This window comes from Amblyomma mixtum, chromosome 3 (assembly GCF_055824585.1).
Source record: "Amblyomma mixtum isolate Tamu chromosome 3, ASM5582458v1, whole genome shotgun sequence".
NCBI lineage: Eukaryota > Metazoa > Arthropoda > Arachnida > Ixodida > Ixodidae > Amblyomma > Amblyomma mixtum.
The window spans coordinates 84777794-84802207 of NC_143014.1; the positions used below are offsets into that span (position 1 = coordinate 84777794).

The window sequence follows — 24414 nt, forward strand, 5'->3', positions numbered from 1 at the left end:
GAATTTCATATCTACACATGATAAGAGCATTATAAATCTGCTAATATTGAAGCTTAGTGTACACCCTTGGCCAATAGTCTTCGGGCCACATGGTTTATTTTAGAAATGCACAGTGCTGTATTTACCGCACCCTCAGAAATCACAAGGTCTTGATAAGCACAGAGGTTCAGAGCTTTAGGGATGCCACATGTGATCCACTAAAGGGCAGAAAAGCAGACCCTGTCGCCTGAGGTCTTTTGACCAAGGCTGTACACGGCAGTACATGCTTAACTGGTACAGACAATAAGAATAAACACATTTTGGCGTAGAGACCTGTCAGCAACGAGAAGAAGGCAAAAGCCTACGTTAAAGAATTCAGACTGAAAATACCGTATGCACTCATGTAAGGGCTGAACTTTATTTTAGCAATTGACGAGGTGTGGCCCTTACATGAAACCAGCAATTTTCTGCTAAATTTGTTTTACTACAGCGGAGTCCCAGTTAAGTGTCCCCAATTTATGCAGCGACATGCATTTCTGTGGTGGACTAATGTGGTCCTGGCTAATTTTTTAAAGAAATAATGTAATAAAGGTATGGATAATATGATGCGCAATTATACATGTGATTGCTAGACAACCGGCACGAACCACCTGGAATAAAACAGATCCCTTTATTGGCCCACGTTGTCAATTTTTAGTGCAAATAAAAATTAGATAGAGAGATGTGCGTATAACTACTCAGATCCAGTGAACCGCACATGTGATCAGATTCTGTCGATGTGAGGTGGTCCTCATTTGGTTTGCTTTTCGGCTCGCTTCACTGACTATAAAATCATCATTTTAATGCGACGTTATTATGTGATGGTAAACTGGAAACAAGGTCAGACCTTTTATGATAAGTGGTGACTAGTTTCAAAGCCCCTTGCTGCAGTTTCAATGCAATTCCCGAAATACCCTCAATCTCATGCAAATGTAGCAATCTCATAAACCCTTATAAGGACATAGACTGGTGAAAGCTGCCTCATTACCAATAGGGACAGGAAATGGTGTCGCTATGCAGCTTTCTCCCATGAAGTGATCAGTCAAGTTTGGATGAAAATTCAAAAGCATATGACGCAAGTAAATGAGTAAAATTGATAGCACATTCCATCTGACATTATTCTGTCCTCTCATGTATTGCTCAAGTCCAATATTCAAAATACGAGGCAGCTGCGTGAATGGCGCAATCAATGAAATGTAGTCATTCAGGTGACAATATGAAGACACAATAGAATTAATGATTGAAACAAATTTCTCGCAGCACTTCTTACAGTTTTAACTGTGCAGAATATGAAAGCATGTGGCAATTCTAGTGATTTCAAAACACTGCAATCGCCTTGTAGACTGACATCATATCAACAAGGCCCTTCATTTTCAGGTTTTATTCTTTCCGCAATTCAGGGGGTAAAAATTGGGTGACAATTTTCGAGCTCAAATTTGGGTGAAAATCAGGTTATTAAGCAGTTCGTTTTTTTTTCGGGCAATTTTTTGCAGCACAAGGCAGTTCACTATAACAGTTTGTTCTTCTGCTAGACATAATATACCCTATTGTTTGCTCATTATTTCATACACATGGAAATCGCAGGTTTAAACAAAGCAAAATTTTTTTTGATGTATTACAAATATTTCATTGAATACATTGACAATCACCTTCAGAGCACTCCTGCGTCTGAGCAAAACCAGCCTGCCTTCATTTGTAGTGTGAAAACATTCAACATCACAACGATGATTTTAAATGCACAAGATTCTAGATAGGGGTGCCGTTAGTGTGGGTAGTGCTTCATACAGTGACTCAGATAAAACGTCTTGTCGGTAGCTATGTTTTGGCCTCTCACTTCTAAATTGCCCTTTTCGAACTTATCCTCAAATTAACCCGCGTCTAGAAAAAGGGGCATAAAAAGAGGTTTAAGATGCCTATACTCCGTATCATACACAGCAGGCAGCTCTGCGGAGGCTGCGGAAGTAGTACATCCATGAAACCATATTACTCCGCCACGTATCATTTGTCCTTCTCGAAGACTTGTTGAGCTTTTGGAAGAAAACAAAGAGCAGTATAAAACAAAGTGGTGGCACTGAAAATTACGATCAAAGCTCTGAGGCACTCAGTACTCGGACCCTCTGGGTTAATTTTCACTGCGTGTGAACTACTTTTTAGGCGCGGATTGAGTAAGCGCAACTCGTTCTACCAGCTGCATATCAGACTGCCAAAGTAATTTTTAATTCTCAAATCCTGATGAGTTGTAGGGTGAAAATATGGCAAGAGGTAAAATTAAGCACAGGAGATTGTCATTTATGACACTTAAGATCTGTCGCAATGAAATATACTTGTGTCCACTTTGGTTGTAGGGCAAACTACTTTAAGGGCACAGACTTCGCCTCCCCGAACAGGCGCACTAGCTTTGGCAGCGTTGTCTGCTATGTATGAAATAGAGTATACCGTATGAACGCGTGTAAGGGCCGCACCCGCGTACGGGCCGCAACCTGTTTTCCCAAAGAAAATATTAAAAAAAATAGGTCCATGTAAGGGCCGCACCCAAACTTTCCACGACCCACGCAGGAATAGCCTTTAAATGCACGCGCAGTGGCTTCCGCGATCAGCTTCGGCTGCCAGCAATGGCGCACTTGATCGCGGAGGCCACATACATGCGCAGGAGCTTCCAGGTGCCGCCCATGGATGGCGCCCGAGGCTGCGTCTCATCATCATCGTTGTCAACTTTTTCTTCCACCGCGAGCTCCCGCTATCCATATTGGCATCAGTATCACCAGCTCCAGCTTTTTGTGGCTCTCAAAGGAGTGGGAGTTGTGGCAAAGTGTTAAGTTCACCGCAATTGTGGCTTTTGTGTGCTGCCGCCAAACGTTGCAATTTTAGCACGCTATGTGGCTGGAATTCGATTTCGAACACGGCAAGCATGTGGCTGGCAGGAAATGAAGTACGCCTGCGGATAGCGCAACCAAAACGATGCATTGAAGAACACAAGCTGCACTGCAAAAAGTGCGCTTTCCGAGGCAAGCTGTGCAAGTTTCCAGAACTGGAAGAAGAGCTGCTCTGCTTGGTGATGGAATGCGGAACAGCTACGCATTGACAGCGGACATGCTGCGCGAGTTCTTGTGGGATAAGCATGCACCAGAGCACAGCACCAGCTCGGAATCTGAAGACTCTGCGAGTGACGACTGAATGTAGGACACCGTACAAATGCGTGTAAGGGCCGCACTTTTTTTTTCCAGATTCAAAGGCCAATTTTCAAGGTGCGGCCCATACACGTGATGTGCGAAAAAATTTATTTTTTTTAAGTAAAAACACACCAATCAGGGAACGAGCGGCATTTATCCTACATTCAATCGCCACTCGTGGAGTATTTCGACTCTGAGCTGGTGCTGTGCTCTGGTGCACGCTCATCCCAAAAGAAGCCGCGCAGCATGTCCGCTGTCAACGCATAGCAGGTGTTTCACACTTCTATCACATCGCAGAACAGCTCTTCTTCCAGTTCGGGAAACTCGCACAGCTTGCCTCGGAAAGCGCGCTTTGTCTACAATCACCGAGATGGCGCCACAAGTCCAGGGCGCAGTGGTATTTTCAAAATTCGCGCTCAAAAACTTCGCTCATCGGCAATCAACTCCTAGTGCCGTGGTAAGGAAAGAGTTAAGGTGCTTGCCCATCGTGCTAAAATTACAATGCTCGGCGGCAGCACGCGAAAGCCACAACCACCACAACTACGGTGAACATGCTAACACGTCTCAAAAGCAACAAAAAACTGGAGCTGGCTATACTGATGCCGATGTGGATAGTGGGAGGTCGCGTTGGAGGAAAAAGTTTACGATGATGGTGATGACCGTGGCCTTGGGCGCCATCTATGGACTGCACTTGGAAGCTCCTGTGCGTGTGCGTGGCCTTCGTGATCAAGTGCTCTGCGACGATCAAGTAGACCGTTTGCTCGAAGCCGGAGCTGATCACGGAGGCCATCGCGCATGCATTTAGAAGGCTATTCAAGCCTGGGTAATGGGAATTTCAGGTGCAGCCCTTACACGGATTTATTTTTTTTAAACATTTCCTTTGGGTAAACACGGTGCGGCCCATACACGGGTGCGGCCCTTACATGCATTTTATACAGTAAATGCCTCTCATTCCCCGATTGGTGTGTTTTTACTTAAAATTTTTTTTTGCACATTGTATGTATGGGCCGCACCCCAAAAATTGGTCGTCGAATCTGAAAAAAAAAGTGCGGTCCTTACACACACACATTTATACGGCAGTTGACCGAAGACACCCCTCTGAAATAAGCACTAAATATCAAATTTTCTTGCGGTGTCTTCAAGTTTATCACAAAAATTTTCACACAAATTGCAACAGGTACCACATTGCCCACCAAGCAGATAACACCACAGATAACACCACAAAATAAAAATTTTGTCCCCACCAACTAACTCCTGCAAATACAGTAACTTACTTTTAGAAAAGGTACAAGGCATGGCTGTGGTGAAGAATTGAGCTCCTTCTGAAGCTGATTTGTGAAGTCTTCAGGCTGAATTGTTCCATCCTGAAAAAAAAAAGAAAAATAAAGGAAAGTGGTCGTGAAGAATTTGCTTAGAAGCATTGACTAGATAAAATGTTCCTGCACTTCGTGTCATTTAGCATGCTGCATCTTGTCCTTTACCTAGTGGCAGCGCATGCTAGAAATGACATCACTCACTACACCTACATTTTCAGACATTCATGTCTGCTCCACTGCACGCATTAGCAAAAGGCACTGAATGCAAAGACTGCATGACCAAGAAGCCATTATATCATACAGCTCCGTGCAAAACAGAACTTGTCACACACAAAGTACAGTAAAACCCTGCTGATATGTTCCCCCTTGATACCCTCAACATCGTGGGCATTAAAATTGTCCCATAGGGTTATTTTTCTTCTGGTTAATACGTTCCTGGATAATACAATTTCCTGCCTACTATATTCAAAATTTCGACAAATCCTGAACGTGTTATATGCTTAGCGACCAATTGCTTGTGTGAAACCATACGAGTGGATCGAACTGGGGGCACACGCCATGCAAGAGCTGGAATGCAGCGGCAGTCATCTGCCCCGGTGGCTCCTCTGCAGTGCCTTGGTGCAAACGGGCAAAGCATAAAAAAAAAGTGTGTTTACATACGAGCGGGCAGTTTCCACGAGGACACAACATGAAAAGGAGAAATACAGCGGCTTCTTCGGAGTGTCTAAGGGCAAGGGGGTGAAGCATCTGAGAACTACACGAATGTGCTTACATATGGGCATGCTCGGGTCAGTGGAACTTAGAGCAAGAACGCAACAACAACCATGTGGCCCCTTTCCCACAGTGCATTTGTGCGAGGGGGCAAAGCATCCGCAAACGAGAAAGAGGCCACCAATTTTTGCCATTGACGCAAACGGATCAGATGTGTTGCGAAATTTCTTCCCTGCCAAGAACAACAAAAATGTGGACCAAATTCCGTGAACATTAGAAAAGGAGCTGCTCAGACCTTATGCCTAGGAATGGTAGTAGAGACTTTTTTGAAGTGAAAATGTCAATAAATACCTTTGTACCTCATTGAACAGTTAGATTCTTCAAAACTGGGCAGTCTGAATCACATGTTTTCCCAAGAAATTTTTTTTCTGCAATTTTTTTTTTTCATGCGAAAGCATTACTAGCCCCATCAGGAGAAATTTCATCAGCGACAGGCGTTGTTTTTGAGGCCCAGAGATGGTCCCAAAAAGATGACGTCATCACACTGTCTCCAAGCGAGGCGCATGGAGACAGTGTGGCGCCTCGCTTGTGGCGCATGGAGACATGGAGACAGTGGAGACAGGAGACAGTGATTGCCCGCGCGCTGAATCGGTGCCCTATATGCATGTGCCATCTGATAGATGGCACATGCATATAGGGCACAGATTCAGCGCGCGGGCAATCACACTCCAGCTCACACTTGTGCAGGGAGGCCAGTAGGCAAGGAGGAAAAGCAGTGCGCATAGTGACGCCATCTGACAGATCCCCCTGAGTCGAAGCCAAGATGGGAACGCTCACACACAAAGCACTCTCTCAACGCAGCCTCTGCCCAGATAAAATGCCATCTACTCCTCCTGTAGCGCACTTAGCTGTGACTAGAGTCACTACCTGCAGCTCGAAGTTCCGAGTGTGTGCCGGTCTTTGTGCATAACGAAGCATGCAGACGAAACACCTCGCAGAAAGAACTTTGATGAATGAAACTCGGCCACGCAAAAACTAATCTTTCGCATCCCCACATGTAAGCAGTCTAAAGTGTCTCTACCTAAATTTTTAAATATATCAACAAGGTTTTTGCTGTACTAGCCACAGGGTTGCCACCAACCCCAAGCACATAATATAGAACACATCCCAGCTACTTTTCCACACTCAGGAAAGGAAATATATGATACCACATGATGAAGTGCCATCTTACAGATCAGGCCACTAAAACAGCACTTGTCCCTCTTGTTCCTCTGCCATGACAATGTTTCTCTCAGCAACACTATGAGGCACATCATTGTCTAGTCCTAGTGTAACTATTCCCGTGTTGGCATGACCAGACTTATAGCCACTGATGACCACAAATGATGAACGCCATGGTGTAGACTACATACACTGCAGCTGTTTTATCTGGCCTGGACTGGTCATTCCTGCACCACGTATCATAGCAGTGCCATGAATGCATGCAGCCATGAAGTCTAGTTCATTGGTGCTTTTGCTTTATGGCAATTTGGCTGCAAAGTTTTCTTTTTCTCCACCAAAGAGAAAGGGGAGGGAGTAGATGGCACATGTGTGGCCAGTGTTGCATACGCACATAAGGCCTGAATTTTTAAAAATCATGATTAGCATGCTTCAACTTTCAGCCCTTTCAGCCTTGAAACTCCGTTTACCTAGAAATTTCCTGAAGTTTTCACAGCTTCGAATTAACTGTATATATATATAATTTACAGGCTGGGCTGTAAGTGTGTTTTCAGGAACTGAGTTCCCTTATCTACACCATATAAGTGCTCGGGACTAGGCAAGAGTATACAACTTTTCTTCAGCTTGGGCAGGCCTGAGGCTGGATATGTGACACTTCTGTCAAATGCTATTCAGGTCCAGAACAGTGAAGTCACCAAGTAGGGCTCAGGTGAGGCATAAGTAAGAAAATATGGTCTATGCAGTGCTAATAGGGGTGCAGGGCACTGGTTTACTAACACTGCCAGCAAGACAGCTTGGTTAGGACACACAGCAGCTGGCATCGTACTTTTGCCTGGGATTTCATCTTCAACATCGAAGTCCGAAATATTGTTTGATAGAAAAATGAAATGGAAAATCAACCACTTACAATGAGTCCCTGGATGAGACCCTTGACATTTGAGGCAACTTGTTCAGGTTGATCACTGGCAAGTCGTATCAAAGTGGATAGGAAGTTCTTGCATTTTTTCTTGGCAGTGTTTGGAGACATCTGCAACATGCACAACCCAAAGATGCCCCCGATTTCTACAACTGTCTGAAGACTACCCAAACTAAAACACAAAAGAATGCACATATGAAAGTATCCACTTGAAAAAGAGAGACGCAACTTTCACAGTCAGCATCTGCAAGCAGCCAGCCCTACTCCTAGTTCAAGAGCAACAGCTAGAAATTCAGGTATCACAGAACAACAAACAGGTATCATAAAATATGAAGTTAATTTAGCTTTTGGACATACTGCATGTTTCTGTTTGCCTGTAGAAAAAGGACACTGAGAAGTGGACATATAAAAAAGATATCTCGATATGCTCACCTGAGAGGGCGTTGTAGCTGCGGTCTGACTGTTAGCAACTGTGGTTTGAATGGAGAGAGGTTGTGTAACAGATGCAGTAGTAGTGGTGGCTGCCACCTAGAAATGGACAGAAGTGCAATCTGAGCTTTTCCTGTCCATAAAAAGTGCAACTGTAAGACAAACTGTACCTTGACTGTGACTGTCTGCTGCGGCAATGGCTGGCCCAGTGTTTGGATTGGGGTGCTACTCGGCACTGTAGGCACAATGTTGATACTAGGCTGACCCTGCTGCAAGACTGTGCCCACCATCGGTGTTGCATTGGTCTACAGTGAAAAATAGTTTTCCTTGTTACTGACGAAAGCACTTGCAAAATCAAAAACGAATTCAAGGCCTCTTCGCTACTACATAAACCAAGACAAGCAAACAACTAAACATAACAACCACTCCATCAAGCAGCTAATGAGTATTTTTTTCGTAGCTTCCAATACAAGGAGGACATTTGTGTAAAAAAGCCCTTATTGGATTACACAATTATAGAAATGCACATTACACTGCAAAAAAATGGGGCTTCTGGAGCAAATAACGCCAACAAGGTATTTACAGAATCAACCAGGCTGCATAGAAGGCACACATTTTTTTTTTGGCCTCCATATTTTTTAAGCCTGGCTTACACTCAATGCCCTTCATAAACTGGTGATCGAGTTGGGGTCTATTTAGTTTCTCCTAAAAACCTCTATGCTTCAAGCCTGTAAATGACACTGCTTGTGCATACAGCATGAAAATACCTTCAACCAAGATACAACATCAAATAAATGCTATTTGCGTGCCAGCAATACTGAAACTTTACTATTCTACTACAAATTACAGGATGTAACAACATTAAGGGGGGATGCGAGTCTTCAAAATATTTTTTTAATCTACGGTAGGGTTCTTATCAACATTATTCTAAGCATTTTTTATGTACAGCCCAAATATGCAATTAGAGTTTGAACAGCACAAGTGGAATTTGGTTATAGGCAGTTTTGCGATTTTAACTAGGCTCTCCGTTACAGGTTGGTTGGCTTATGGGGTTTAACGTCTCAAAGCGACTCAGGCTATGAGAGACGCTGTAGTGAAGGGTTCCAGAAATTTCGACCATCTGGGGTTCTTTAACGAGCACTGACATCGCACAGAACACGGGCCTCTAGAATTCCGCCTCCATCGAGATTCGACTACCGCGGCCGGGATCGAACCCGCATCTTTTGGGTCAGCAGCCGAGCACCATAACCACTGAGCCACCGCGGCAGACTCTCTCCGTTACAGGCTATCAGCCAAAAAATGTTTACAAATTATTTGAATTATTTACAGAATTGAATCACTCAAGATGCACTCTGCGCAGTGATGCTGCTTTTATACTTGCCTCAGTGAAAATACAATGGTACAAAAATCTACGAGCAGAACATACAAAACAGGTTGGGTGATAATTTAGGAAAGCAACTAATTAAATTTAATGCATAATGTAAAAGCCAGTAAAAATAGCATTCCCGCACAGCTCTACTCTTCCTGAATAAATTAATATCAAGCTCATTCCAAATGCCTAAGGCTAACCAGAGAAAAAGCCTGTAAGGCAGAGACTGCATTTGCAAAATCACAAACGGAGATAACAAGGCTTGAAGTCTATGCACACTTATTAGGTCACAGGACATCCAGTCATGGGAAAATGCCTGTAGCTTTGGCTGCACTGATTTGACGCCATCTTGAGAGTTGTCAAATGAAAGGGAGTGAAACGAGCTTAAAACGGTAGCAAAAAAGTGGCGATAAGAAAGCAGTTTCGAAACTGCGATCTTTTTTGCGATTTTTTTTTTTTCTCTTTAACTGCGAAGTTTATGAGAAAGCTGTATAGCTTTCCTTTGTAGCCGTATGGCTGCGCTCGGGTGGACGTCAATGAGTAATTACTCCCTTATTACAAATATACTCCACCTTGGGGGATTCCCCTAAACATTTGACCAAACTGCGATCGCGTGAAGTGGAACATCATTCGAAGCTCGCACTTGGTTTTTCAGCCACGCAACTCTCTAAGTATTCATTTTTTTTCCTACTTTGGGATCGTTTTGAGCGTGGGGTATTTTATGGAGATATACTTTGAAGTATATTTAGTACGAAGAACTGTTTTTCCAAAAACACTTCACCACCGTTACCTCTGGTCTCACTTCCTCTGCCAATTTAAAACACAAATTACAGAAAAAACAGCCAGTTCTGCACTCTTTCCTGGCACCATAGAGAAAGAGTTGCCACAATATTCCAGTATTTTCGTACTCATCTCCCGACAGTAGGCTAACCCTCTAACAAATGCACAAGGCTATTTTAATTTCTACACAAAATAAAGTGTTGGCACAGTAAACACCTACCAAGAGTTTACAGGAATAAATAAGTACTGAAAATTAAAATGTCCCTGCCCGTGCCACCTGGTATAACAGGCAACGAAACAACTACGGTTGGTTGACGGTCATAGCTGGCTATGTGACGGATATATCGAACTCCCCAACGCCAAGCGATGCCTGTTGAGATAACAGGCGGCAGGCTTCGCCACAGTACACACGTGCCCAATGGTGGTGCGGCAAGCGTTCATGCCAAGGTTCGGGCTTTTATCTCGTACTTGCCAACACTGCCAGGAAGATACAGTGGCATGGAGGATTGGAGACCAGCAGTCAGCACGCATTCATGCTTCTCACATCCGTCGACAATGCCCTGAAATCTGCGGTGTGGACGGCTATGCCCTAGCAGTAACCATCATGCACTCATGCCGGCCACACATGGGCAGTGAAAACGACGACAGCTTTCGCTCTTGCAAACCGCTTTCCACTCAACACGGCTGTGATGCGGAGAAGCTACCTTAGCGAGGCGCTTAACTTGCCGCCGTTGCGCATGCTGTGCTGTGCGGGGAAGCCAACCCAACTGCGCTCACCTGTTTTTTGGTGCCTCCAGAACTGCCGCAAGCGCTTTCGAAACGGCACTAAAACCTAGGGAAAAGTCTTCCCATTTCTCTAGTAAACCTGAGTTGCCATCCCTTCACTGACTAAATCGCACTGTTTTTGCGCGCGTTTCTGACGAAATTTTATACCACAAATTTTCGCTATATCGACCTATTTAACGATTTGTTACATGTTCACTATGACTAGGTTTTACTCGATATACTACTAACTTGCTCTCATCAGATACGTGCTGCTAATTATGCATCGAAGGTACCTCAACAATATAATTCTGGAGGTCTTTATCTGTTTGAACAAAGCCTCACACACCTTATTCCACAGTATTTAGTGACTTTTTGTGTGTACATATAATAACAAAGGGCTTTTTTTTTTTTATCCAGTGGCATAAAATGGCAGACACATGAATAGCATCCCATGAAAACATGCCAGCTGCTTCAAAATGTGACACGTTTTTTTGCCATCACTCTGCCCTTCTCTAATGTGCATGCATGGGTGTGTGTGCTTATGTCTGCGTGCGGGTGCATGCTCTTCCTTTGTGAAGCACCTATGGCTCGCATGGTACTAGACAAGGCTAGATTTCTTTTTGTATGTAGTACGAAATGAGAAAGTCACACACATTCTAACACAGAGGTTGGCCACCCATAATAAAATTTGAGAAAAAAAATAAGTTTCCTCTGCTTCACTTTCCTTAATATTTTTACACAACACAAAAGTGCTAAATATTAATGCAGCACAGCTGATGTAGTACCATCAGAGTCAAACCAAAATTCTAACAGGAAAACATTAACCAAAACAAGAACACCAAAATATTAGCTGCTGGAGAAGAAATACACGGAGGGCCTTAACACTTCCATGCAGCGGTCTTTGCGTCATCAAAGTGAAAATAAAATGCACTAATAGTCAGTCTTGCCTCAAGTAAAATCTTCATTTCACTGCGCCCATTTAAACCACCTTGTTTGTGTTGCATTCGGAGCTCAAATAACCCCAGGTGGTCGAAATTTCCAGAGCCCTTCACTACAGCGTCCCTCATAGCCTGAGTCGCTTTAAAACGTTAAACCTCCATAATTTGCAATTATTTGATTTAATTCCATAAACAAGTCATAGAAGCCTAAAGCAGTTCTTTTCAGCCTGGTTGCCCAATGTTATAAGTTCGGAACGGAACAGTAGTTCCAGGCATCACAGCAGTATATGCTGGTAACAAAATGGCATACTTTTCTGCCTTGGAGCTGCTGCACAGGTTGCGTCCCAAGGCTCTGAAAAGATATATTAGGTCACCATGAAACACTGCACTTGTAACAGAAAGCCGCACCATTTACACCAACAATGCATGTCACATAAAAAAAAAAGGTTTAAAATTTTTCTATACCACAAATATGCTGGAATTATTTAATAAGTACTTATTAACAAGCACCTAGGTGTTTTTTCCATACAGCATTTGACAAATCAGCAAAGACAGATAGGACTGATGTTTAAAAAATAGCACAGTGCTAAAAATAGTTCTTTATATAATTACTAAATAGGCTTCTTAGCTTATATAAACTATGTCTGAAAAATATTCAATTGCTAACATTCAATAAAAAAAAAAAAACCAAGTTGACCTCTTTTATTAAGCACAATTTTTATTCACTACTCAGCTTTTCATAACCATTATGAATCAGCTATCTGAGTCCTTCATGCTACTTATAAATTAAAAAATGAATAAAGCATTCAGGGTTTTAATGTCCCCAAATTAATGTGCAACAAAGCTGATGATAATTCGGACAACCCGAGGCTCTTTCATCTTAAGCCTGTTATCAGTGCAGGAAAATTCTGGATGCAGTAACTCAGGCACAATGGGATAACCAGCTCTAGTATTCGTCATCACCAGCCTGACTACGCCCACTGCAGGCCACAGGCCTCTCCCATGTCTCTCCAATTAAGCCTGACCTGTGCCAGCTGCAGCCACCATATCCCTGCAAACTTCCTCATCTCATCTGCCCACCCGACTTTCTGCCGTCCCCTGCTACGCCTCCCTTCTCTTGGAATTGTCTGTCACCCTTAACTACCCCCGGTTACCTTGTGTTTGCATTACATGCCCTGCCCATTTCTTCTTAGTTTCGACTAGGATGCCATTAACTCGTGTTTGTTTACTGACCCACTCCCCTCTCTTCCTGTCAAGTCTTAACATTACGCCTATCATTTTCCTTTCCACAGCTTGCTGTGCTGCCCTCAACTTAAGTTCAACCTTTTCCATTAGCCCTCACGTTTCTCCTCCATAGATGAGTACCGGCAAGATACAGCTGTTATACTTTTTTCTTGAGGGATACTGGTAAACTGCCAATCATCATATTCATGATTTGAAAGTGCCTGCTATATACACTTCACTCTATTCTTATTCACCTAGTTATTTCATTCTTCTGGTCCAGATCTGTGGTCACTACCTGCTTCAAGTGGATGTATTCCCTTACTACTTCAAATGCTTCGTTGCATTTCGTAAACTGCTCTTCCCTTTCAAGACTGTCGGCTTTTCCCTACCAAGACTATTGAACATTAAGTTTTTACCCTAACCTCTTGCCAATACAGATCTCTGAATGCCTCAGTGAAAAGGTTGCGTCTCCCTGCCCGACACCAGTCCTTATTGGGATTTCATTATTTTCTCGATGGAAGACTATAGTGGCTGCGGCTGTGCAGCTGCTATAGCCAATCTAATATAAACCACCAAATTAAAACACTATTCATCCCTGCAAGCAAACAGCAGCTTGAGATATGCTGTTATTTATAGGTGATGACTAGCATTATTTCCTGCACTGACGCAAGTTCACTTGCTTTTATTACCGAAGCTGCGCTACAAAAGCTCTGGGGTCCAAGCATGCACGGTATATATTTTACTTCTATTCACATTTTTGTTTTGGTTTTTTTATTTTTGCCATCAAAACAGCTGAGGTTCAAGATCCTCCACAGGGACCCAATTTAGATCTCTCAAACAAGTCCATTATGCAGTCACTACCAGCACACACAAGCAACTATATTTGTTTAGCACTCCGTGTATATCCTTTAGAAGCAAGAAAATGCCATCACAGTGATGCAAGCTGTTAAGAAGCTGTGACGCTGAACACATGGCACTTGGCAAAGTACAAGTTAAGTTTAAATAAGAAAGCACGCTGAATTGCCATGGCTTAATTTATAATCTTTGAAAAGAAAAAGAAACAATTTAACGATGCATTGAGAGCAACCAAGAAAGAGCTCACCTTAGTTTTCAGTAATGATATACATAAGGTATTGTAACATGGGTATAAAGTTGTAGGCATTTAACAAATCTTTAAAGTGTACAACAGCTGTACATTATGAACTGGCAGCTTGTCATCTATTAACACCACTTCTGTGTCAATTACTATTAGCTCGGATAAGCACCTCACTACAGGACCTATAAAGATCGCATGCCTAAAGAGTAAGACATTACAAACAGGTAGTTTCTTATCTACCTGCACCATTTTTATGCTGAACACCATAAGCTTGAATAAGCATCTCACTAGAAGGCCTACATTGGCTTCAAAATAACCTGTAGTGTGGAAGATTCTTTTTGAGACAGACATGATGGGACCTTATAGACCTCTTTAGCTAGCTAGATTAGCTGAACAGAGGTTCCCAAAATTGAAGGACTTTTGTGAGCACACAGGCATCATCAGTAAAGAAGAAACAGGAGAAAAGTGAACAAGGAGTTTACAAGAAAACATTTATATTCAGACATCCCACACAGTGCCTGCGTTCAATTGTTCAGTTGAGAGTTCTCTAGCAATTATGTGCTTTTTCATTGTTTTTGTTCTCCTGCCCCTTTTTTGTGACATAGGGAGACATATGCTCAACTTTTACTAAGTAAAAGACTACACAACCGTTCACAAAAAAGTGTGTTTTTAAAAAGCAAAATGTGCCGCCCCCCCATTGCCTTACCATACTAAAAGAACGCCTGTGCACACAAACTTATAGAGGTATTCTCTTGTGGTGCTGAAAAAATGCACAGAAGTCAATTTGTATAAGCTGAACCACTTTTTGCATTGTGTACATGAGAAATTAAACAATGGCTTGCAATCTGCTAGGCTCAGCAAAGAACTCAGCTTAATATATTGTTTCAAAGTCAGTACGTTGTAATAGACTTAAGTTTGCAGTTGCTGTCATCAGTGTCATCTTTATACACATCGTGCAGGTGAAAAGCATTAATGTTCCAATGCCCTCAAAGTGCTGACCTTAAAGTTTCCTTTAAAAAAAAAATAAAAAAAATTGGGTGGGTTCAAGCATACTCTACGTGCCAGTAAAATTTTTGCAATATGTATTTTGGCACATTGACCCTTGTGTGCCAAATTACATAACCATAACTTTCCTTTCTGCCTATCAAAGTTTTTCTTGTTCAACATTAAGGTAATTGAACCATGCCATCAAAAAGCTAGTTTGTCTGTTATCCTCACCATTAGGTCTACAAGTGGCTAAAAGGCAGCAACGAAGAGGTTAACGTGCATGGCATAACAGCAATCAACACTTTGCTTTCCCAATTTCTTTTTCGTATGTGCACATCATTAACTGTCTTTTATTTTGCAACACAAAAATGTCTTGGTAACACAACAATGTCATCAGCTATTATTCATTTTTTAACAGATATAAAAAGGTTTGTAGTAGCCATACACCACTGCTTAGGTGCCGTAAGACTTTTCTGACTTTGCACCATAGTACAGAATGGCTCCTTTTCCTAATGTGTACACACGATCAAAGTGGAAATTTTATGCCAAGCTGTATGCATCAAGAATACACTACAGTAAGCTACAGAATAATTGCACAAGGCATGAATTCAATTTAACACCAATGCTATTAGAAGCCTAATGAAAACAAAAGTGCTTTTACAAAGTGGTTTAGGAAAAACTTAAAATAAGTGCATCTATTGCATAAATAATCTGATTAACAACTGCTGCATCTTGACAATGCCTGGAGCTGGTCAAGACATGTAGCACCAACATCTTGATGAAGAAGTTGTTTGGTTTGGTTTGGTTTGGTTTGTGGGGTAACGTCCCAAAGCGACTAAGGCTACGAGGGACGCCGTAGTGGAGGGCTCCGGAAATTTCTACCACCTGGGGTTCTTTAATGTGCACTGACATCGAGCAGTATTCGGGCCTCTAGAATTTCGCCTCCATAGAAATTTGACCGCCGAATGAAGTTGTAGTGAAACCAAACTTTCACAAGATACACCTCTCATAAAGAAATAAGATTTGATTCCTTTGAACTGCTTTACTGAGACTGATTTTATTTTAAGCTAACTGGCTGACCACAAATAAAACTAAAGATGTAATCTAATCAAAGAACAGAGAAAACTATAGGAATGCTTAAGTCACCTTAATCGCTTTAGATTTCGCATTTGTCACAGCTTCTGCTGCAAATTCTGTGTGTGTTTGCGCCAGTTACTTTGCAACTGTCAGTACATCAACCGTTATATTCCGATCGCTAGCTACAGTAAGAAGTATCTGCTGTACTGTCTGACAATGCCAACATTTGCGTATATAACATTTTTTTACCAATTTCGATTCTCTATCTAGCTTGCTGTCTGGAACTAGATTGTGATAAGGTCGCAAGGTCACGTCATCTCTCTTGACCAATCGTTATTTATTGGCCACCTGCCACCAATCAGGGCGGGTTGTGATGACGTCACAAGGTCATGTGACGACTCTTCTCAACCAATCAGTGTATTTCATGACACCGGACATCGGCTAGAGCATTAAAAAATTAATCATCCCTTTAGGCATCTTCAATTGCTAGGAATAATGGCTACTAATATAAGACCAGCACTGCAAATCTATTTTTTTTTATTCCATGCCAGTAATTCACAGGCGCACCTTGGTGCTTAATGACATCAGCTTGAGTAATGACAGCGGTTCCGAGTTTGCGTGACGTTCTTAGCAACTTTCTTTTCTGATGCAAAGTGCCTGCATTAATGTTACAGGCCTATAGTAGTAGGGTCAAGTGGTTTGTAGTGGTTAGAAAAATGCCCAACAATATTCTAAAGCATTAACAGCAAATAAGATAAAGAAAATACAATAATGCCACAACATCCCATTCACCAGTAATGGCCAAGGAACTCAGAAGACTGGAGTCCTATGAATACTGAATTACTTACAAAATGAAATGTAATTTCATTTAGGGCACTGCTTTTTTTTTAATTAATGTCGAAAAGCAAGCCGATTGAATCGATCACTAAACTAGTCAGAAATTAGCATAAATGGCACAATTACACAGAAATTCACACCAGTTAGTGACTTGTGCTAACTGTACAGCTTGCGTGCCTCCAATAGATTACTGCAGTGCTAACAGATGACAAAAAAAAAAAAGGAACACATACACAGGCTTTGTTTACTATATCAAGTAGTGGCTGAATGAATGCAGGTTCCTTCCCTAGCCTGGTCTATTAGCATTACAGCAATACGTTAGGCACCCTGGTCCACAAACTTTCTCTTCTAGCCTTGCAAGCCTTTACTCTTAAATCCGATCTACACGGCGCACATGCATTAGACACAACAGGACAGCTTCTCAACCCCTAGCTACAGCACGGCCATTTTGGTACCAGAAGTGGCCGCAAAAAGTAAAAAAAAAAAAAGAAGGCCACAAAAAATGTTTAAATCCAGGTTCCCTAAATAACATTTAATGCAAAAACTAATGCTTCCATGTACACAATACAATGTGATATCACTAGTTCTAGCAGCACTAATTTTGTGCATAAGATTGCTCCTAACTGCTCATAACTCCATGCAGCACATCTTTCTATCATGTATGCCTTGCCTTACAATGCAGCAGAGACAAAAGTGACAGCAAAAGGAAAAGAAACGAAAGGAAAAGAAGAAGATAAAAGAACCACAGGCAGCCAAACAGACTCATAATTTTCACTTAACTAACATAACTTTCTGTACCTGCTTAACAAAGCAGTCACCAAATTCAAGTTGTTCAGAAAAAAATTAAATTGTTGGCATAATCAAAACTGATGAGCAACAGCATATATATTTTTTTTTTTTAGTCATGACTGAACAACGAATGCATGAACAGATTTCATAGCAAAGCTGTGCGAAACATCACTGAAAAACTGACAGCACTTAACATTCTCAAGAGAGGGAGGACAAGGATGTAATCCTGACCTTCAATGTGAAGAGCACTTATGTTTCAGATTACAAGCATGCTAGTGCACTACTTGCCTCTTTTTTTTTATCTGCTACTTAATGCCGCTCCTCTAGTGAGTAGAAGATGGTGCTGCTGCAGAAGACAGTATTTCATGGGGAGATCACATGCACATAAAATTCACCTGCCCTACTCCTATCTGTACTTGCGAAGCATCGGTGCTTGCACAATGTACCCTATTTACATGAGTATAATGCATGTTTTTTACTCATTTTATTGGTTTCAGAATGCATATCGAGCTATATTCAGAACCAAGGTATGAATATAGCGCAACTGTTTTCTCACTACTGAAAATAGCTACAGTGACCTTCACCACAAGACTCGCCAGCTGCTAGGAGAAGCCAACATTTCAACAACCTCAGAGACATGCGGCACGTGTGGGCGAAGTATAGGGTAGCTGTAAACGTGGACAGAACCCGGTGCAAGCAGTTTAGAAAGAGAATTAAAGCACTGAAAGAGTTCAGTGGAGTAGGAAACAGAAAGGAGGGTGAACAGGCACAGGACTGAGCAGTACGAAACAGCGGTGGCACGGTGGTGACAGCGGCCGCTTCTGCATGGGACACTGTGTGAGTTAACGTGTTGGAGGCCTTGCTGCGCACAATGTCGCGTGCATTTCTAAAGGGATGCCTCTCATATAATACCGACGCATCCATCACTTCCCCATTTTTGCGTCACATCACCATTTCTTCTGAGCCCCTTGGCTGTAGTTGGCTTGAGCAGGCTGAAATTGCACTATAACCGTAATATATATTTTTTTTTCTATTTTCGTGCAGGCGTCAACTCCCCCTTTGCATTATATACGTGTAAATACAAAACGTATTCTACGCAGCATCACTCACTGTGATATTCTGCAGATGCAGTTCAGATGTCTAGTACACATTCACAAAAAAGTGGCTGAACGCTTAGTGCACAACAGACTGCATCAGGAATGTTTTTAAGAGAGGCAGTGCTGGAACTGAACTAGTTGTGAGCTAAGGCTTCTATGTTCCAAAAACTTCTGTGGGCAACACTAAAGTTTCCCACACACTACAAACCACCTTGCCATTTCGCCTTACGATGAAACTTAAGTTTTCTGGCCATAGAACTATGTGTGTCCTTAACTTTTTTTTTCCTCTCAAAACTGTCAACACTCCCTTTTACAGCCAGTGTACACGTTCTAAAGCAACTCTAGTAAGGTACAACTCATGAAAAAGCAGTAAATGCCCATCAAGGGAGACCCTCCATCCAATAGAGATTTTCAGCTGAGGGATTAAGGTTCCGTTCCGTTCCCAGTCCGTAGCGGAGTGCCAGTGGAATGTAGCGCAAGAGAGGAGTATCAGTGCAGCGTCTCCAGCGGCCATTCAAGCACAGCACTGTGCTGCCCCACCTATTTGTCAAAAGTGGAGTTATCCTGAAATGGATATGAATCATGCTCGCTTTTATTATACTAAAGCTGCTAAATAAAAGTGGTGCTTCGAATCTAACAGTAAGGACGTCGGTTTAAAAAACACAAGTCCGCCCCTGTAACAGTCAAGTTAAGCTAAAGGCCCACGCGCCACTGAACCAGCTGTTTTTTGGCATACATTTCGTGCGCTTACGGCGCATCCATGTGTGATGACGCCGACACGCCAACGTTCACGCTGGAGGCCACCATGTCAGGCTCCGCAAAGACGCTCGCTCGCTTGATGCGCTCTGCTGGGATAACGAGACCAGCTGGCGAGCATGCACGCCGTAAACCCGCTGGCCGCCTCAGTGTTCGCCCATACACAGTGGCGTCCCCGCTTATCCGATGGCCACAAGCCCACTAAAAATCTCTATTAGCACTGACCAACTGTTATGATATCCGTGGTTAACTCCCTTGCACATGCCAGCCCCCTGAAATGTCATGCCAGCATGCAAAGGGAGTAGCCATGACATCATGAGAATCGGTGGATGCCACTGGTCCGAGGGCCTCTTTTGAGGGGCATTTGACACTTCGTTCTTAGCAATATCCAGCTATAGAAGGGCGCCACGCATGTTTGGCTTCAATGTGTGAGTGGCTGCACATACAGAAGCAACTTTTTCTTCCGTGTGAACTTGTGCATGTGGAGAGGAAAATAACATGCTGTAGTCCCCCTAGTGTAAATGAACCAAAAGAATTTGATCATTTCTGTTTAATTACACCAATGAGAAGCCACTGCATGAGGCTATCTGGTTATAAATTACATGGTTGTCATGTTTATTTCGAGTATCAAACCAGGGTACTTGCATAATCCCATGCAGACCTCAATGATTTTACACTGCTTTCAGGCATCAACTTACTAGAATAAGAAGAGAGTGGTGCAAACCTAAATCAAGCTCGCAACATTCATGAGGCCTTATTCCAGAACTTCAAAAAAAATTGTAAAGTTTCTAGAAAGCTGAAAATGTAATTTGACAAAGCAGTTCATGCCGCTGCTCATAAAACAATTTAGAACTCTGTTCAGGCTTTATCATGCATTTTAAAAACATTACTTGTCGCTGCCAATGCTACTACATATGATCGCTCTTTTTTGCTTGTCCAAAAAAATGCCCATTCTTCATTACTAGCATTTTCTGATCAGATGATCCAGAACAAAGTTATGTGCAATAAATACTTGCGTACGCAATACAGTGCTCTCAATGAATAAGTCCACTGCTCAGTAACAGGAAATTCTTTGCACTTTACAAGACCTTTAAATAATGCAAACAAAAACAGAACAGCACTACAGTATCCTTCTCGATTGCCAAGTGCCAGGTATCCTCGTCACACTTCCATGCTCAGGGCTCTTTTGTGCAAAATTCAGGCCACATATACACAGCAACCTACATAGTTTCACATGAAAGATTCACTGTTATGCTGTACTTCCTTACACTACAAGATGCTGACAGAATAACCTCCTCTATATAGCGTGTCCGAGGTACCTCACTGAAATATCTGCACCAAGCTACCATTAACGTGAAGTAGTTTTCTACCAGTGTTAAACCATAACTAGCACAATAAAAAAAAGTGTTTCCACGTGCGCTACTTTCAACATCACGAGACATGTATTAAGAAAAAAAATCTGTTTTTTTTTTTTTTTTTTTTTTCTGAAGTGCCCTCCCCGATGAGGCTTTGCGTGCACACTGGGGCAGAGATGTGAGCCGGCAGCTGGTCACATGATAGCAATCTTTGAAGCCCAACAAATAAAGCTACGTAAATAGTACCTTGATGGAAACAGCATTGCTAGCAGTTTTTCATGACAATCTACAACTTTTGTACTCACATTTTGTTCCTTAAGCCAATAATGGAGTAGTTAGCTAATTAGTCTTGAATAATTAATTAACTCTGAACAAAGAAACATATTGCAGACTATGCCACGCGACTCTGAACAACCCTCAGCTGTTATATATATGCAAAAAGAACAAGGCTGCAGCTAAACACATTATGGTAACACAACATATATGAGCTAATATTAAGTAATCCCATATTTCTGAGGAAGAAAATATTACAACAGAACTAAGATTGGGATAAATGCTTGTGAAAACATCATTAGGCTGTGAAAGTCCTATCTGAAGCTAAAGCACTGAAATAAAGGGCTGACAATATGCATTTGTTCTGATTTTAAAGGCTAAAAAAGGGTGCGAATTAAAATAATACACAATAAACACACATACAAAACACATGCAGAGTAAGCATTCAAGATGCTTTGAGCATAACTAATTAGTGGGTCTTACCGGAAGATGCGGCCATGCCTCACAGATGGAAAAGGAATTGAGATGAGAGCACATGCAAGTCAAAGCATGAACCACAGAGAGAAGCACAAAAAAGAAGATAAGCAAAAGCAAAGCACACAATAGGCAAAGTGCACTGCGATTCAAACTCAGTCTATTAAAATGCATACAAGGTTTTCTCATAACACATTTAAATTTAAGAACAGGTCATTCAAGCAGAAGGTTTAAAACAAAATGACAAGCCTTTCAATCATTACCAGTATGCTGAATTTTTCTATCCGCTTATCTCCCTTTCCATCCTTTTTCCACATATAGAAAACGTCACTGCTCATGGAAAAGTGAGGCATGTGTAAAATACTGCGACATTTTGCATAACTAAGCAATCTTCTATAAAGCAAGAGGAATCAAACAGTAAAATGTCAGATAAACCAAGACAATAAAAAGCATAGAAATAAACAAAAAATAAACTGAAAAGGTCAATGAGTCAGCGCACGGAGAAAGTGTCTGACTTAGCTATTCAGAACATTACAGACATTTCACTTGTGAATCAACAGAAAAAACCACTAGATAGTGTACAAGAGATTTTTAAAAAGCTTAGCAATCTCGTCAACAAGAATGCAGCTAAATGCTGTTCTATGCTTTTACATTCACGCTAATACACAGTGATTAAGTCCAAACATTAGTGAAAGATTTTGTGAACCCTACACATGAATTCAACCACAGACTTATTAAGATTATGCATATATTCATTCTTACTACTATCTACTGTGGTTTTCTTAGTTACATTTGCTCCCTTTGGTTACATGCTGCAGTTGGTACAGACACAAACAATGACAAATAAAACATTCTCTTCTAAAACCTTTGTTAATTCAAGCAATACTTCCCAACAGCTCTGAACAATGCAGATGCCCAGCACTAGAAAACTGGACTCTGCATGACTGCATGTGTCACCATATTGCCAAAACAGCCAAAAATGCAAGCTGCTAGTTGTGGTACAAAATGATCTGAGGTCATGCTTGCCTAGCGTACTACCAATATAATGGAGCAAGTTACATGCAAAAGCTAGACAGTTTTTGGTCCCACAAACTAAGCCCATTGAAAACGGCCAATTTAGAACAAGCTGCCCCCCTAAAGACTGCAACAAGCAGGTGATAAAAACTGAAACAGTGTTACTTTTGCAGGCTCAAAGCAAGTAGCAGTAACTGCCCACCAGAAGCAGGAAACCCATAACCACTTACACATCTGAAAGACACAAACAGAGGCTGTACATTGCTGGTGTAATGCTGGTAAAATGGCGAAACATGCACAATAAGTGTGGAGCAGCACAAATTACTGCATAATAGTTAAGAAACTGAAGAAAATAAAGGGTATGTTATTCTCACCTGTTTCATGTGCTCGTGAATAGGAGCACGACGAACTAGAGGAGTTTGATGTCTGCAATTCTGCAATGATAGGCCTCTTTAACTACCAGCACAAATGTTACTACTTCAATTACAGGAACTCCTCTACATATCAACAACCCCTCTTCTCCCAAATTTTTCAAGGCAATTAATACACACAAGAACACTGCACAGGCAACCAATTCATTTTTACGGTATTAATTAGAAATGTTGCAATGCTTTGGCTACATCATAACTCAGTGCTACAAGTGTGCATGTTTTCAAGGCCACTTTTTGTGAAATGGGCATAAAACCACAACCAGCAGCATGTACATGCTTCTGTACTTGCACTAAAACACGGGCAGTGCAAAAAGGATCCCAACAAAGCTAAAGTGAGAGTTATCAGACATAATGCTTGATTGCGTGCTATAGTATGATGGTAAAGTAAGCTCATTACCGACCAATTTTGACCATGACATAAAAATTCATGCCTTGGCTCATGACATGTGTAAAGGCCTGTAAATTGACTCTTGGAGCCTGTAAACTCTAATTACTCGGGAGTTTACTCAGGAGTAATACTTATGACCTCATGGCTCATGGATGCTCATGGTTCTTACAAGGCGAAAGGCCTGTAAACTCTACGAGAGAGAACCGTATCTGATTTTATGAATACAAAGATTACTTTTAGCAAAAAAATTAATAGTAACAAGTCTCCTAGCCAGTATCAAATGAGCGAGTCTTACTTGGGCACATTTGTCTGCACACAACTCGGTACCTACTACCAACATGAGGCAGCAACATTTAGGATACGCTGTCATTTGTTCATATTTTCAGTTATCATTCTCATAACGTCTTAGACACATGCTTCTGTGCATCTAACTTAATATAAGCACAGGAGGGATAAACCTCACTCTAGCACATTCTGCACTCAAGAAGTTTAGTCAACTAGTACAGTCCCTGTTACTAAAATAAGAATAGCAACAAGCTAGGGTGCAATTTTGGCCCCATCCACTGCATGACGCATGTGCCACTACATAAAAAAGATGACAATATAAAAATGGCATATTTCCCTACTAGCAAACCAAAGTGCCTTTAATGCACTAAAAAAAAAAAAAGGTATTATTTCGCAAGCTTACCTTGACCCTTGGTGACATGTTTAGCAACTTTTAACTAAAAGGGAAGTGCTGGCTCCAAAGCCAATTTATGTACACCTCTTTTGTCTAAATGTTACAAATCCATTAAGGAATATGAAATAGCAGTCTGCACCTCAGGTACATAAAAAGATCATCAGAGATCATTTCACGTGCCTGATCAAGAAGCACAAAAGCAGCACCACAACTTGAAAGCAGCCAGCTGAAGCTACTGCAAATAACAATACTTCTGGACACCCTCATAAGAGACTACAGCTACAAAATGACTTTAATACCACTGATA

The 24414-nt window shown here is 41.7% G+C and overlaps 1 protein-coding gene across 4 annotated transcripts in view; it reads right to left on the reverse strand.

Annotated features, from left to right (window-relative positions):
* The window catches only part of LOC149350824 (transcription initiation factor TFIID subunit 4-like), an 89795-nt gene that overhangs the window by 21530 nt on the left and 43851 nt on the right, over window positions 1-24414 (reverse strand). For 2 of the 4 annotated variants that reach the window (XM_089579976.1, XM_089579978.1), the window contains 7 exons: window positions 22984-23043; window positions 21605-21622; window positions 11941-11982; window positions 7949-8083; window positions 7782-7877; window positions 7341-7460; window positions 4463-4552 (listed from right to left, as the gene is read on the reverse strand). In XM_089579976.1, the coding sequence (XP_089436102.1) occupies window positions 4463-4552; window positions 7341-7460; window positions 7782-7877; window positions 7949-8083; window positions 11941-11982; window positions 21605-21622; window positions 22984-23043 (561 nt within the window). The remainder of the gene's footprint in view (window positions 1-4462; window positions 4553-7340; window positions 7461-7781; window positions 7878-7948; window positions 8084-11940; window positions 11983-21604; window positions 21623-22983; window positions 23044-24414) is intronic. The other 2 variants (XM_089579977.1, XM_089579979.1) reach the window with 2 other exon arrangements.